Source organism: Xenopus tropicalis, chromosome 8 (genome assembly GCF_000004195.4).
Source record: "Xenopus tropicalis strain Nigerian chromosome 8, UCB_Xtro_10.0, whole genome shotgun sequence".
NCBI classification, from domain to species: domain Eukaryota; kingdom Metazoa; phylum Chordata; class Amphibia; order Anura; family Pipidae; genus Xenopus; species Xenopus tropicalis.
Genome location: NC_030684.2, coordinates 3,191,307 through 3,206,935, shown reverse-complemented (window position 1 = coordinate 3,206,935; position 15,629 = coordinate 3,191,307). Strand labels below are relative to the sequence as shown.

The window sequence follows — 15,629 nt, the reverse complement described above, 5'->3', positions numbered from 1 at the left end:
GAGGAATGCAGTCGGAGCAGGTTGCTGGGAGTGCCGAGTCGTCTCCCTGACACTCAGAGAAGCAGCTGAACATTCAGGCAGAGTGAGTGCAGGAGGGAACACACAGCCGGTGGGCCTGCAGCATCGGGACCCCCCAACACTGAGCTGTCCGGGCCGAGACCCGCAGTTATGGCGGAGCAGGGAAACTTCACCTTGGAACTCTTCGTAAAGGTAAGCGAGCCTGATGCACGTTAGGTCATTTGTCAGCCTGAGCCGCTATCCAGCCATATGCCCCAGTCCTGCTGCAGCCTGTGCTGCTTTCTGTGCAGCCATGCAGTATCCTGTGTGCCCAGGGATGAGGCAGAATCCTGTGCATATACCTCCTGGGGGCAATAGGGAAACACCTTTTCTTCTTCTTTATGCCATTAAGGTCTCTCCGGGCTGCGGCGCTGCCATAATGGTTGCCTCGTTGCCCCCGGGCAGGGTATAATTATCCAGTCTTCTCCCAAGAGAAATGCGCCTTTGTTTCTTGCGATTCTCCCGGCCCCCGTCACAGCCATTGGGTAAAGCCCCCGGGGGCAATTATTACACGTATCATCTTCAAAGGGGAAAATTGCCCTAAATTGCTGCTATGGACTAGGAAAGGGCTGCTGGGTTGCTAAGGGTTACAAGGGTTTCTTTGCCCCATTGTTGGACTCTTCCATCATTTATTTAGACTAAGCCGATGCCCATGGTTATAATTGGCACTATAATTAACCCTATTATGGCGCCGGCTCGGTATAGGAGTATTGGGTGGGGCCGGGGCCAGGGTGGGGCCAATGAGATGTAATCGGGATAAAGCGCCATTCCCTGACTCATCGGGGCGGTGCCGGTCCATTTTTCCACAGATCCTGATGTCAATCTTGTTACTTAGACATTTCACCCTATTGTAGGCCATAAAGTCAGCCATGTTTGGCCACCAACTGGGGCCCTGGGCTACTACGACTGCTTACTGACATTTCATTGGCTGCCCAAAGGGGCCCATAGGCTTCTCTGTATCATTTTAACATCATTTAGATGAGAAATAACCGGCCCAGGCCGGGCTAAAAGCTGCTCAGCAGTGGCCAACATCAACTGAAGGATGATTGGCTGTCATTTCTATGGCCACATTACTGAATGTAACAGGACTGGTCGGGGAAGGGCCAGGTTTTTGGAGCATTTGCCTTTTTATCCTGAGCAGCAACCTTACAGCAGCCCCCTGGCATTTGCCAAAACCCACAAATAGCCAGTCCGGGCCCTTCCGGAACCCACAGATTGCCAGTCTGGGCCTTTCCGGGACCCACAAATAGCCAGTCTGGGCCTTTCCAGGACCCACAAATAGCCAGTCTGGGCCTTTCCAGAACCCACAAATAGCCAATCTGGACCTTTCCAGAACCCACAAATAGCCAGTCTGGGCCTTTCCAGAACCCACAAATAGCCAGTCTGGGCCTTTCCAGAACCCACAAATAGCCAGTCTGGGCCTTTCCGGGACCCACAAATAGCCAGTCTGGGCCTTTCCAGGACCCACAAATAGCCAGTCTGGACCTTTCCAGGACCCACAAATAGCCAGTCTGGGCCTTTCCAGGACCCACAAATAGCCAGTCTGGGCCTTTCCAGAACCCACAAATTGCCAGTCTGGACCTTTCCAGGACCCACAAATAGCCAGTCTGGGCCTTTCCGGAACCCACAAATAGCCAGTCTGGGCCTTTCCAGGACCCACAGATAGCCAGTCTGGACCTTTCCAGGACCCACAGATTGCCAGTCTGGGCCTTTCCAGAACCCACAGATTGCCAGTCTGGGCCTTTCCAGAACCCACAGATTGCCAGTCTGGGCCTTTCCAGAACCCACAGATTGCCAGTCTGGGCCTTTCCAGAACCCACAGATTGCCAGTCTGGGCCTTTCCAGAACCCACAGATTGCCAGTCTGGGCCTTTCCAGAACTCACAGATAGCCAGTCTGGGCCTTTCCAGGACCCACAGATAGCCAGTCTGGGCCTTTCCAGGACCCACAGATAGCCAGTCTGGGCCTTTCCAGGACCCACAGATAGCCAGTCTGGGCCTTTCCAGGACCCACAGATTGCCAGTCCGGGCCTTTCCAGGACCCACAGATTGCCAGTCTGGGCCTTTCCAGAACCCACAGATTGCCAGTCTGGGCCTTTCCAGAACCCACAGATTGCCAGTCCGTGCCTGGGTTGAGCCCACCCCAGGGGGCCGGTGCCCCAGTTCGGAGCTATTGCCCCAGACATGACGTATCTGCGCACCTGGGCTGGGTGGCACGGGTGCTTTCGGGTTGGGAGCCATAACACACAGGGAGAGGGCGTAGCACCCACACCAGACAGGTGCCATTGTTCTCTGTAGCCCCCGTGTCCCACACAGCAGCCGCATCAGGACAAACAGGCCTCCCATCAGCCCAGCCCGGATATTCCGGTCCAACAGGTCCCGGGGCCACTCGGGCCGCCGCTGCACCAATGTTTCCCAATTTCCCAGAGGGCGGAACCGATTGCTCTCAGCTCCGAACCCAAATTGCTGTGAAACCACAAGGGGCGGTTCACCTTGAAGTTAACTTTTAGTATGTTATACAATTATCTATTCTTAGCAACTTTTCAATTGGTCTTCATTTGTATATCTTTTATAGTTTTTGAATTATTTGCCTTCTTCTGACTCTTTGCAGCTTTCAAATGGGGGTCACTGACCCCGGCAGCCAAACCCTATTGCTCTGTGAGGCTCCAGTTTTATTGTTATTGTTACTTTTTATTCCTTATCTTTCTATTCAGCCCCTCCCCTATTCATATACCTGTCTCTCATCCAAACCACTCCCTGGTTGCTAAGGTATTTTGAGCCCTAGCAACAGGATAACTGACTCCGGCAGCCAAACCCTATTGCTCTGTGAGGCTCCAGTTTTATTGTTATTGTTACTTTTTATTCCTTATCTCTCTATTCTGCCCCTCCCCTATTCATATACCTGTCTCTCCTCCCTGGTTACTAAGGTAAATTAGACCCTAGCAACCAGATAACTGCTGAAACTCCAAACCCCTTTAATGAGTCTCCTCATCCTTCCTGTCCAAAACCCACAGGCTGTTCCTATGGTGCCGGTTCTAGACTTGCCAGTTAGTCCAATGGCCACTTGGGCACAGCACCCAGAGGGAAGCCAAGGACCCTCTGTTGTTCCATTGCTTATACCCCCCTTTGTGTCCCCTCCAGGCCAGCGACGATGGCGAGAGCATTGGCCACTGCCCCTTCTCCCAGCGCCTCTTCATGATATTAATCCACAAGGGGGTCCCCTTCACCCTCACTACTGTCGACATGAAAAGGTGAGAATGCTGGGGTGGGGGCACGTAACGTGGGTGCCAAGTGCCCGGCTATGGGTGGCACAGAAGTCAGTATAGATTAAAGTGTCAGCTGCTGTGGTTCTCTGGTATTGGTCCCATTCAGTCTCGGGAGTATATAGGAACCCTTTATGGCCAAAGAAAATAGCAGCCATTGTCTGTAGGGGGGTGCGTCCTGCGCATTTCCTGCGCCTGTTTACTCGAACTGAGCGCTTCCCTGCATCACAATGCTCTGCTAATCCCATACAGCTAAATATATATATACATACATATAGTCAGGAGTCGGGCAGGCAGGTGCGGAGCTGACGTAGAGAGTCTGGTTTCACAACAATGCCCTGAATGGCTGCGTTATAGCAGTGTTATTAAAGAGCAAATGCTCACTATTTACTTCTACAGTGCAAATGTATTGCCCACAGCATTCCTCCTCTGTGTGTTTTATTTACATACATAGGGGTAGGAGGTGCCATAGTGTTTCCCTTAGTCAGTACAGTATGGGGGTACAGCTTATTGTGTGCCCAGAACATTCCTTCTCTGTATATTTGTATTTATACATATGGGTAGGGGGTGCCATAGTGTTTCCCTTAGACAGTACAGTATGGGGGTACAGCTTATTGTGTGCCCAGAACATTCCCTCTCTGTATATTTGTATTTATACATATGGGTAGGGGTGCCATAGTGTTTCCCTTAGACAGTACAGTATGGGGTACAGCTTATTGTGTGCCCAGAACATTCCCTCTCTGTATATTTGTATTTATACATATGGGTAGGGGGTGCCATAGTGTTTCCCTTAGACAGTACAGTATGGGGGTACAGCTTATTGTGTGCCCAGAACATTCCTTCTCTGTATATTTGTATTTATACATAGGGTAGGGGGTGCCATAGTGTTTCCCTTAGACAGTACAGTATGGGGGGTACAGCTTATTGTGTGCCCAGAACATTCCTTCTCTGTATATTTGTATTTATACATATGGGTAGGGGTGCCATAGTGTTTCCCTTAGACAGTACAGTATGGGGGTACAGCTTATTGTGTGCCCAGAACATTCCTTCTCTGTATATTTGTATTTATACATATGGGTAGGGGGTGCCATAGTGTTTCCCTTAGACAGTACAGTATGGGGTACAGCTTATTGTGTGCCCAGAACATTCCCTCTCTGTATATTTGTATTTATACATATGGTAGGGGGTGCCATAGTGTTTCCCTTAGACAGTACAGTATGGGGGTACAGCTTATTGTGTGCCCAGAACATTCCCTCTCTGTATATTTGAATTTATACATATGGGTAGGAGGTGCCATAGTGTTTCCCTTAGACAGTACAGTATGGGGGTACAGCTTATTGTGTGCCCAGAACATTCCCTCTCTGTATATTTGAATTTATACATATGGGTAGGGGGTGCCATAGTGTTTCCCTTAGACAGTACAGTATGGGGGTACAGCTTATTGTGTGCCCAGAACATTCCTTCTCTGTATATTTGTATTTATACATATGGGTAGGGGTGCCATAGTGTTTCCCTTAGACAGTACAGTATGGGGGTACAGCTTATGTGTGCCCAGAGCATTCCCTCTCTGTATATTTGTATTTATACATATGGGTAGGGGGTGCCATAGTGTTTCCCTTAGACAGTACAGTATGGGGGTACAGCTTATTGTGTGCCCAGAACATTCCCTCTCTGTATATTTGTATTTATACATATGGGTAGGGGGTGCCATAGTGTTTCCCTTAGACAGTACAGTATGGGGGTACAGCTTATTGTGTGCCCAGAACATTCCCTCTCTGTATATTTGTATTTATACATATGGGTAGGGGGTGCCATAGTGTTTCCCTTAGACAGTACAGTATGGGGGTACAGCTTATTGTGTGCCCAGAACATTCCCTCTCTGTATATTTGTATTTATACATATGGGTAGGGGGTGCCATAGTGTTTCCCTCAGACAGTACATAGTGCTCAGTTCAACTCTCTATCTCTCAGGGCCCCAGAAGTGCTGAGGGATTTGGCCCCAGGTTCCCAACCGCCATTTCTCCTCTACAACAATGAAGTCAAAACAGACACCAACAAGATCGAAGAGTTTTTGGAAGAGCTTCTCCAACCCCCCAGGTAAGTGAGGAACGGCTTCCCAGCAGGCTTAGCAAAACCATCACACTCTCTCTTCCTGTATGGTCTTTACTGCCATACTGAAAATGTCAGTCACTTCCTGTTAGTCATGTGACTGTCTCTACTTCCTTCCTCTTCACCACGTGACTGTCTCTACTTCCTTCCTCTTCGCCACATGACTGTCTGTACTTCCTCTTCACCACGTGACTGTCTCTACTTCCTTCCTCTTGGCCATGTGACTGTCTCTACTTCCTTCCTCTTCGCCACGTGACTGTCTCTACTTCCTTCCTCTTCGCCACGTGACTGTCTCTACTTCCTTCCTCTTCACCACGTGACTATCTCTACTTCCTTCCTCTTATACTTCCTGTATGAATTGTTTTAGTCACAAATCCCACCTTTCCCTCCCCAGTTACCCCAAGATGGCTCCCGAACATAAGGAATCGTTCCAGGCAGGAAGTGACGTATTCCACAAATTCTCTGCTTATATCAAAAACCAACTGCCGGCACAGGAAGACGGTGAGTACAGGGAACGGCCGCCCAGGGGAGGTTTCTAGTCCCTGTGACGATGGGGAAGAGAGCAGCCAAACTATAGGACTATTTCCCACACACCCCTAGACACCATTCTGTTCTATGAGGTGTTAGAGCTCAGTGACAGCATGGAGCTGCCCCGCCCCTTCCTGTAGGTACTGCCTGCAAGTGAGCTTGCGCTTTAATAACTGCCACATAACGGCGCCACTGTCTCTTTCCCTCTGTAGCTCTGCAAAGGAACCTGCTGAAGTCTCTGCTGCTCTTGGACAAGTACATGTTGGTCCCCCTCCCGCAGGAACTGAAAGCCAACCCCAACCAATCAGTCTCACAGAGGAAGTTCCTGGACGGCGATACTCTGACCCTGCCCGACTGCAACTTACTGCCCAAGCTCAATATTATCAATGTGAGTACCAACCTGCCCCCCCCCCCCCCCCAGCTGCAGGGAAGGAATGTTCTGGGCACACAATAAGCTCCACCCCCATACTGTACTGTCTAAGGGAAACACTATGGCACCCCCTACCCATATGTATAAATACAAATATACAGAGAAGGAATGTTCTGGGCACACAATAAGCTGTACCCCCATACTGTACTGTCTAAGGGAAACACTATGGCACCCCCTACCCATATGTATAAATACAAATATACAGAGAGGGAATGTTCTGGGCACACAATAAGCTGTACCCCCATACTGTACTGTCTAAGGGAAACACTATGGCACCCCCTACCCATATGTATAAATACAAATATACAGAGAGGGAATGTTCTGGGCACACAATAAGCTGTACCCCCATACTGTACTGTCTAAGGGAAACACTATGGCACCCCCTACCCATATGTATAAATACAAATATACAGAGAGGGAATGTTCTGGGCACACAATAAGCTGTACCCCCATACTGTACTGTCTAAGGGAAACACTATGGCACCCCCTACCCATATGTATAAATACAAATATACAGAGAAGGGAATGTTCTGGGCACACAATAAGCTGTACCCCCATACTGTACTGTCTAAGGGAAACACTATGGCACCTCCCTCCCATATGTATAAATACAAATATACAGAGAGGGAATGTTCTGGGCACACAATAAGCTGTACCCCCATACTGTACTGTCTAAGGGAAACACTATGGCACCCCCTACCCATATGTATAAATACAAATATACAGAGAAGGAATGTTCTGGGCACACAATAAGCTGTACCCCCATACTGTACTGTCTAAGGGAAACACTATGGCACCTCCCTCCCATATGTATAAATACAAATATACAGAGAAGGAATGTTCTGGGCACACAATAAGCTGTACCCCCATACTGTACTGTCTAAGGGAAACACTATGGCACCCCCTACCCATATGTATAAATACAAATATACAGAGAAGGAATGCTCTGGGCACACAATAAGCTGTACCCCCCTATTCTTTTGGCAGACGGTGTGCAAGTACTACCGCAAGTTTGAGATTCCCAAAGACCTGAAGGGGGTGACCCGCTATATGGAGAACGCGTCTCAGATGAAGGAGTTCAAGTACACCTGCCCCAACACAGAGGAGATCCTCCTGTTCTACCGCTCTTGGGTGAAGCCAATGAACTAAGGGATTCCCAGGCCCCACCCTGTTAAGACTGATCACATGGGCCCAAGCAGAGAGCCCCCAGCTTTCCCATAAGGCCACACCTTCCAACGCACGACAGAGGCCGCCATCTTTTCCCAAGTGCCGACCCACCTCTCTGGCACCTACAGCTTCAACTCCCGGCACCCTGGGACTTCAATCAGACATTAAGTGGCGACTTAGGCTTCCTAAATGTCACCCTTTATATCCCACCGATGTTTGTACTCGCACAGCCAGCGCCGGAACCATTGCTGGGTTTGGGCTCCGGTCCTGACCAATAACAGCGCTGATCTATGTATCAAGCTCCGCCCAGGATTCCTGTATTTAATTCATTTTTATTTAAATCCACAGTATTTAGCGCAACAGATAAAAAAAAGCTACAAAAACAAACGCAATAAATTAGAGCGTTCCCTTTAGCGTGGAAAGCAATCTCATTGGCTGCATAGAAGCCAGTACAGCCTGCAGCATGTATGCCATATATATATATGACTTGGAGAGATTAAAACTAAATCTATGCTATGGACAACAATGGGCTTAATTCCGTTCTAAATAAAGTTATTTTCTGTTTTCTTTTCGTTTTTTTTTTTTTTTTTTTTTTTTTTTAAATTTTCTATACTTCCTGCTTTTGGGCTGTTCTCATTCCCATGGTCAGGCTGAGCCAAGGGGAAGAGAGCAGCCCAGGAGCAGGAAGTACAGAGAATCAGAGCTCTGTACCTGGGTAAGTACTGGGGGGAGATTGGATTCACTTACCCAGGGGGAGGTTCCTGCCTGACCATGGGAAAGAGAGCAGTCCAGGAGCAGGAAGTACAGAGAATCAGAGCTCTTTACCTGGGTAAGTACTGGGGGGAGATTGGATTCACTTACCCAGGGGGGGGTTCCTGTCTGACCATGGGAAAGAGAGCAGCCCAGGAGCAGGAAGTACAGAGAATCAGAGCTCTGTACCTGGGTAAGTACTGGGGGGAGATTGGATTCACTTACCCAGGGGGGGGTTCCTGCCTGACCATGGGAAAGAGAGCAGCCCAGGAGCAGGAAGTACAGAGAATTAGAGCTCTGTACCTGGGTAAGTACTGGGGGGAGATTGGATTCACTTACCCAGGGGGGGTTCCTGGCTGACCATGGGAAAGAGAGCAGCCCAGGAGCAGGAAGTACAGAGAATCAGAGCTCTGTACCTGGGTAAGTACTGGGGGGAGATTGGATTCACTTACCCAGGGGGAGGTTCCTGTCTGACCATGGGAAAGAGAGCAGCCCAGGAGCAGGAAGTACAGAGAATTAGAGCTCTGTACCTGGGTAAGTACTGGGGGGAGATTGGATTCACTTACCCAGGGGGAGGTTCCTGCCTGACCATGGGAAAGAGAGCAGCCCAGGAGCAGGAAGTATAGATAATACAGTATATTTGTACAGCAGTCTGTGAGTGTTTCAATAGCTGGAATATAAATGTAGCTGTATTGTGTACCCTGTATAGCCGCAATGTCTTTCCAGTCTTCAACTGAGCGTCGGATCAGGGCTAAGACTACCCCGGGCAAAGCTGGCTGCTTCATTTAATCCTCTTAAACTTCTTCAAAATCCACTCCCCTCGCTGCCTTTTTGCTACAGTGACAGAAAAGCAAGAGATGGATAAGCTCGGGGGGGGGGTCTGGGTAGGAATATTTTTTTTATTTTTTAGGGGAGGGGGGTAAAATGTACCTTTTGGAGCCGGGGTTAATCAGAGACTCTCCCGGGAGTCTCTTCTTGAGCTGCGACGCCGACGCCCCGTAGCCTTTCTTCCGAGAATCCAGATCTGACAAAGGGGAAGTTAAACCTTTATCCCTCATGTCATTTCTCTGGTTCTGACTATTGAAACAATGTAGCGGAAGTCAGATCTTTTCCACGTTGGCTACATTAAACGGCCAAACACATATCACAGGATGGGGCAGGTTGAATGGTTTAATTGCCCCACCACAAACTCATCTTACCTGGAAAGAGAAGGGACTGAGGAACCTGGGAGGCTTTCACTGGGCTGGCTGATGTGGGGGCACTGCCCTCTGCAGGTAAAAAGGTAGAATTGCATTACTGCTGTTGCACTGCAAACACTATGAGAACTGCCTCCCCAGTGGATATGAAAGGTACTACCCCTATATACATACTGTACATACACACATATTATATATATATACTGGCGCCTGTCTCTGGGCAGCACAAAGCAACTCCAATTATAACTGCTAATGATTTCAAATGATTCAATTATCACACCCCAACTATGTGAGCTTACAATCTAAGGTCCCTATCCCATTCCCATCAGCCCCTGCCCCAGTGAGCTTACAATCTAAGGTCCCTATCCCATTCCCATCAGTCCCTGCCCCAGTGAGCTTACAATCTAAGGTCCCTATCCCATTCCCATCAGTCCCTGCCCCAGTGAGCTTACAATCTAAGGTCCCTATCCCATTCCCATCAGCCCCTGCCCCAGTGAGCTTACAATCTAAGGTCCCTATCCCATTCCCATCAGCCCCTGCCCCAGTGAGCTTACAATCTAAGGTCCCTATCCCATTCCCATCAGCCCCTGCCCCAGTGAGCTTACAATCTAAGGTCCCTATCACATTCCCATCAGTCCCTGCCCCAGTGAGCTTACAATCTAAGGTCCCTATCCCATTCCCATCAGCCCCTGCCCCAGTGAGCTTACAATCTAAGGTCCCTATCTCATTCCCATCAGCCCCTGCCCCAGTGAGCTTACAATCTAAGGTCCCTATCCCATTCCCATCAGCCCCTGCCCCAGTGAGCTTACAATCTAAGGTCCCTATCCCATTCCCATCAGTCCCTGCCCCAGTGAGCTTACAATCTAAGGTCCCTATCCCATTCCCATCAGCCCCTGCCCCAGTGAGCTTACAATCTAAGGTCCCTATCACATTCCCATCAGCCCCTGCCCCAGTGAGCTTACAATATAAGGTCCCTATCCCATTCCCATCAGCCCCTGCCCCAGTGAGCTTACAATCTAAGGTCCCTATCCCATTCCCATCAGCCCCTGCCCCAGTGAGCTTACACTCTAAGGTCCCTATCACATTCCCATCAGCCCCTGCCCCAGTGAGCTTACAATCTAAGGTCCCTATCCCATTCCCATCAGCCCCTGCCCCAGTGAGCTTACAATCTAAGGCCCCTATCCCATTCCCATCAGTCCCTGCCCCAGTGAGCTTACAGTCTAAGGTCCCTATCCCATTCCCATCAGTCCCTGCCCCAGTGAGCTTACAATCTAAGGTCCCTATCCCATTCCCATCAGTCCCTGCCCCAGTGAGCTTACAATCTAAGGTCCCTATCCCATTCCCATCAGTCCCTGCCCCAGTGAGTTTACAATCTAAGGTCCCTATCACATTCCCATCAGTCCCTGCCCCAGTGAGTTTACAATCTAAGGTCCCTATCACATTCCCATCAGTCCCTGCCCCAGTGAGCTTACAATCTAAGGTCCCTATCACATTCCCATCAGTCCCTGCCCCAGTGAGTTTACAATCTAAGGTCCCTATCACATTCCCATCAGTCCCTGCCCCAGTGAGCTTACAATGTAAGGTCCCTATCACATTCCCATCAGCCCCTGCCCCAGTGAGCTTACAATCTAATCCACCCTACTACCCCCAACATCTATAATATCTGCCGACTCCCCTCACCTTTCTGAAGCTTTTCCAGTTCCCACACCCGATCCGATAAGTCAAAGACGAGAGAGCGCACGTGCCCCCGGGCCTCCGAGACCGGCAGCTTGAACAGGCAGAGAGTCACGTTGGCCGAATCCTTAGGGAAGAGCAGGCTGGCCGAGCTGCCCTGTATGTCCAGGAACGGCGAGCTGCGCCGGAAGGTCTCTCTAGCGGAGACAGAGGGAAGATGATTTGTATTCATTAGGGCCACAGCTCCAGTTTGTCTTGTGGGACTACAACTCCCAGCATCCCCACACACTCACAGGGTGGGGGTTTTTTTTGTTTTTTTTTAAATGAAAGCATTGAAAATGTGTAGAACGGGGGGAGACACAAAGAGAAACCCACCTAAGCTTCTCAGCGCCGTTTTGCACAGATGGGGGGCTATTGCTCTAGAGAGAAGAACACAATTAACACCATTAATTACAATTCATAATTAGTTAAAAAAGCACCCGCGGCAACCAATCAGATCTGCACGTTAAAGGGGAGGTTCACCTTAAAGTTAACTTTTAGTATGTTATAGAATGGCCTGTTCTAATCAACTTTTCAATTGGTCTTCATTATTTTATAAATTATAGTTTTTGAATTATTTGCCTCTTTGCAACTTTCAAATGGGGGTCACTGACCCCGGCAGCCAAACCCTATTGCTCTGTGAGGCTCCAGTTTTATTGTTATTGTTACTTTTTATTCCTTATCTTTCTATTCAGCCCCTCCCCTATTCATATACCAGCCTCTCATTCAATCCACTCCCTGGTTGCTAAGGTAATTTGAGCCCTAGCAACAGGATAACCGACCCCGGCAGCCAAACCCTATTGCTCTGTGAGGCTCCAGTTTTATTGTTATTGTTACTTTTTATTCCTTATCTTTCTATTCAGCCCCTCCCCTATTTATATACCAGCCTCTCATTCAATCCACTCCCTGGTTGCTAAGGTAATTGGAGCCCTAGCAACAGGGTCAGTGACCCCGGCAGCCAAACCCTATTGCTCTGTGAGGCTCCAGTTTTATTGTTATTGTTACTTTTTATTCCTTATCTTTCCATTCAGGCCCCTCCCCTATTCATATACCTGCCTCTCAATCAAACCACTCCCTGGTTGCTAAGATAATTGGAGCCCTAGTAACAGGATAACTGACCCCGGCAGCCAAACCCTATTGCTCTGTGAGGCTCCAGTTTTATTGTTATTGTTACTTTTTATTCCTTATCTTTCTATTCAGCCCCTCCCCTATTTATATACCAGCCTCTCATTCAATCCACTCCCTGGTTGCTAAGGTAATTGGAGCCCTAGCAACAGGATAACCGACCCCGGCAGCCAAAAAACCTATTGCTCTGTGAGGCTCCAGTTTTATTGTTATTGTTACTTTTTATTCCTTATCTTTCTATTCAGCCCCTCCCCTATTCATATTAAATCTCTCGTTTAAACCACTGCCTGGTTGCTAGGGTACATAAGACCCTAGCAACCAGATACCGGCTAAAATAACAAATGGACAGCTGCTGGACAAAAAGCTACATAACTGAAAATCCGTAAGAAATAAAAAATGAAGACCAATTGCATTTAGGGCAGAAGGTACTGGCAGGCCCAGTATATCACCCCCAGGGCAGTCTCCATCCCTATGTGCCCTCTCCACCAGGGCGGCACTCACCCACTCTTCCAGGGTCTCTTCCGTGACATCTGCTCCCCAGACCTCCACACCGTCTGTCACTCTAAAAGACAAAAGAGACAGGAAAATTTGCCCTTTAATTGTAAGAAGTGAAAGTTATGGAGCAGGCACTGCCCCCCAATACCCCATTGGCTTAATGTGCATTGCCCCTAGGTGCATTGTGGGAGTAGTTGGCCATTGGGTGACCAAGAAGGGTTTCGGTTCACGCGGTAACTCACCCTAGCAACCCTCTGCCTGCTGCCATTCCCCTCTGTATTGTGGCGCCCTGGGTGGCACAACAGGGTCATTGTGGGGCAACAGTAACAACACAACTGGAACGCTAGTTACATTTACTTTTGTTCAACTTTACTTGCCCTTTAATCCACTAGCCCACCCCCTTACACCCTTTGAGTACTGGACTGGCAGAGCAAACAAAGCGGAAACACAGTGGAAAGTTGAATTAAAGTAATGGGGGGGGGGGGGGATTTAACCATTTCAATGAGCCTGCAGAACTACTACTCCCATCATCCTTTGAAATACAAGGGAAGAAAGCTGGGTGCCCGCCCAGTGTATATAATAAGTGCATTATGGGTAGGTATATACAATCCTTACTGTACAGACAGGGGGCTGGCACTGCTGTCGCCTCCTCGGCCGTGGCACAGATACCTCTGCCCGCCGTGGCTCAGCGTGGCCAGGGGAAACCATCTCTGCGACCGGCCATCCATTGTGCTTTTAACGTATCTTCCTGGGGAAGGCGGAGCTAAAGCACAAGTGGGCGGGCCTTGGTCTAACAGCTTTGGGGCAGGGAAGTTTATATTAACCCCACAGGCGCTGGAAGAGGAAGGAGGCGGTATATTCACCCAGCTGCCAGGAGGTGGCACTGTGTAACTGCCATTATTCCTACTGGATTCCACTCTGTGCAAGGGTTTGTATTTACTTGCCCTTTAATAATAAGCCTGCAGCCTGTGCTGGTTTCTAAGCAGCCGTGCAAACAATTCTGAATGGGCTTCATGTGGGTCAGAGTCAAACGAGTGCTTGTAGCAGATTCCAACTGGGTCACTTGTTCTTTATACACAACCAATACCCACATGGTATGTCCTATAGCAACGGTCGAGGCAAATGGCCAAAGCTACTCGGCTGCCCAAGTCCAATTTAGACCCGGTGCGGGGATTCCGGGACTCCTCTCTTACTGTACTACAACTCCCAGCACCCTGCTGCCACGTACTACTAACATTTTAAAATAGACCCAACAAAAACTTAAGGGGGGTTGTTAACCTTTCAGTATGATGGAGAGAGTAATATTTGCAATTGGTCTTCATTTTTTATTATTTGTAGCTTTTTCATGATTTTAATTGTTGAGCAGCTATCTGGTTGCTAGGGTCCAGGTTACCTTAGCAACCAGGGAGTTGCATGTGAATAGGAAAGGACCTAAGTGAAAAAATAAGGAATAAAAAGTAACAGTAATAATAAAACTGGAGCCTCACGGAGCAATAGGGTTTGGCTGCCGGGGTCAGTTATCCTGTTGCTAGGGCTCCAATTACCTTAGCAACCAGGGAATAGTTTGGATGAGAGACTGGTATATGAATAGGGGAGGGGCTGAATAGAAAGATAAGGAATAAAAAGTAACAGTAACAATAAAACTGGAGCCTCACAGAGCAATAGGGTTTGGCTGCCGGGGGTCAGTGACCCCCATTTGAAAGCCGGAAGGAGTCAGAAGGGAAATAATTAATAAACTATAAAAAATAAATAATGAAGACCAATGGAAAAGCTGCTTAGAATTGCCCATTCTGTAACATACTAAAGGTTAAATTAAAGGGGAAGTATCCATTAATTTTCAGTGTCTTGCATAGTTATCTATGAAACCTGGCACTGGGGCTCAGGGCTCCATCATTGATCAAAATGAAGCCTACCTGGGTCACGGCCCCTTAGGCTGATGGGCAACAGGGAGATTAGTCGCCCGTGGTAACCCTTAGCAACGCATATGCCTTCCCATTGGCGATTCACTCTATGCCAGTGGAAAGCCAAAATGTACCCTTGGGCAACTAATCTCCCTGTGAGCCATCACCCTTAGCCGGCAATAAACTGCAACTCTCTGCAAATGTCGTTGCAATTGAAAGCAGCGTCTGTCTGTCCATTTCGACACTGCTAGTTCTGACTCTTGAAGCAATGTACCAGCTTCTGCCACAGCTTCAGGAGTCAGAACCATCGGTGCAGAGAAGAGAAACAGCCAGACACTGCTTACATAACATTAATACCTGTGAATTGGGCATATTAGGGAGCTGCTTGTTTCTGGGTAGAGTTCCCCTTTAAACTAGATGCTGCTGTTACTAGGGAGCCTTACACAGGCAGAGAGGGTTGCTATACAGAGAGACATTAGCCCAGTGTGTATATAGGAGTCCCCGGAGCTGTTCTTTGTACTAGGGGTGAACATTCCTGTGTTCCGTGCAACAGGAACCCTCGACCAGTCCCTGCCCCTTGCCTGCCAGTCCCTGCCCCTTGCCTGCCAGTCCCTGCCCCTTGCCTGCCAGTCCCTGCCCCTTGCCTGCCAGTCCCTGCCCCTTGCCTGCCAGTCCCTGCCCCTTGCACGCCAGTCCCTGCCCCTTGCCTGCCAGTCCCTGCCCCTTGCACGCCAGTCCCTGCCCCTTGCCTGCCAGTCCCTGCCCCTTGCCTGCCAGTCCCTGCCCCTTGCACCCCAGTCCCTTCCCCTTGCCTGCCAGTCCCTGCCCCTTGCACCCCAGTCCCTGCCCCTTGCCTGCCAGTCCCTGCCCCTTACACGCCAGTCCCTGCCCCTTACA

The 15,629-nt window shown here is 49.1% G+C and overlaps 2 protein-coding genes across 4 annotated transcripts; one reads left to right on the top strand and one right to left on the bottom strand.

Moving 5' to 3' along the window:
* clic3 (chloride intracellular channel 3) lies at window positions 1–8,118 on the top strand. Its single transcript, XM_031891973.1, has 6 exons — window positions 1–210; window positions 3,197–3,306; window positions 5,290–5,415; window positions 5,822–5,928; window positions 6,168–6,343; window positions 7,373–8,118. Exons 1-6 carry the CDS (start codon window positions 169–171, stop codon window positions 7,532–7,534), a joined length of 723 nt encoding a protein of 240 aa, XP_031747833.1. The 5' UTR covers window positions 1–168; the 3' UTR covers window positions 7,535–8,118.
* An 805-nt stretch (window positions 8,119–8,923) lies between these two features.
* paxx (PAXX, non-homologous end joining factor) lies at window positions 8,924–13,593 on the bottom strand. Of its 3 annotated transcripts, none has more exons than XM_004917550.4 (7): window positions 13,447–13,593; window positions 12,838–12,898; window positions 11,548–11,591; window positions 11,179–11,369; window positions 9,502–9,570; window positions 9,233–9,326; window positions 8,924–9,136 (listed from the first exon to the last, which is right to left on the bottom strand). In XM_004917550.4, the coding sequence occupies exons 1-7, from the start codon at window positions 13,557–13,559 to the stop codon at window positions 9,097–9,099; spliced, it is 612 nt and encodes a 203-aa protein (XP_004917607.2). In that variant the 5' UTR covers window positions 13,560–13,593; the 3' UTR covers window positions 8,924–9,096. The 3 variants fall into 3 exon arrangements, with proteins under 3 accessions (XP_004917607.2, XP_017952453.2, XP_012825266.2); XM_018096964.2 differs by having other exon boundaries at window positions 13,501–13,593; XM_012969812.3 differs by lacking the exon at window positions 8,924–9,136 and having other exon boundaries at window positions 9,287–9,379.
* Between the last annotated feature and the right edge of the window lie 2,036 nt (window positions 13,594–15,629).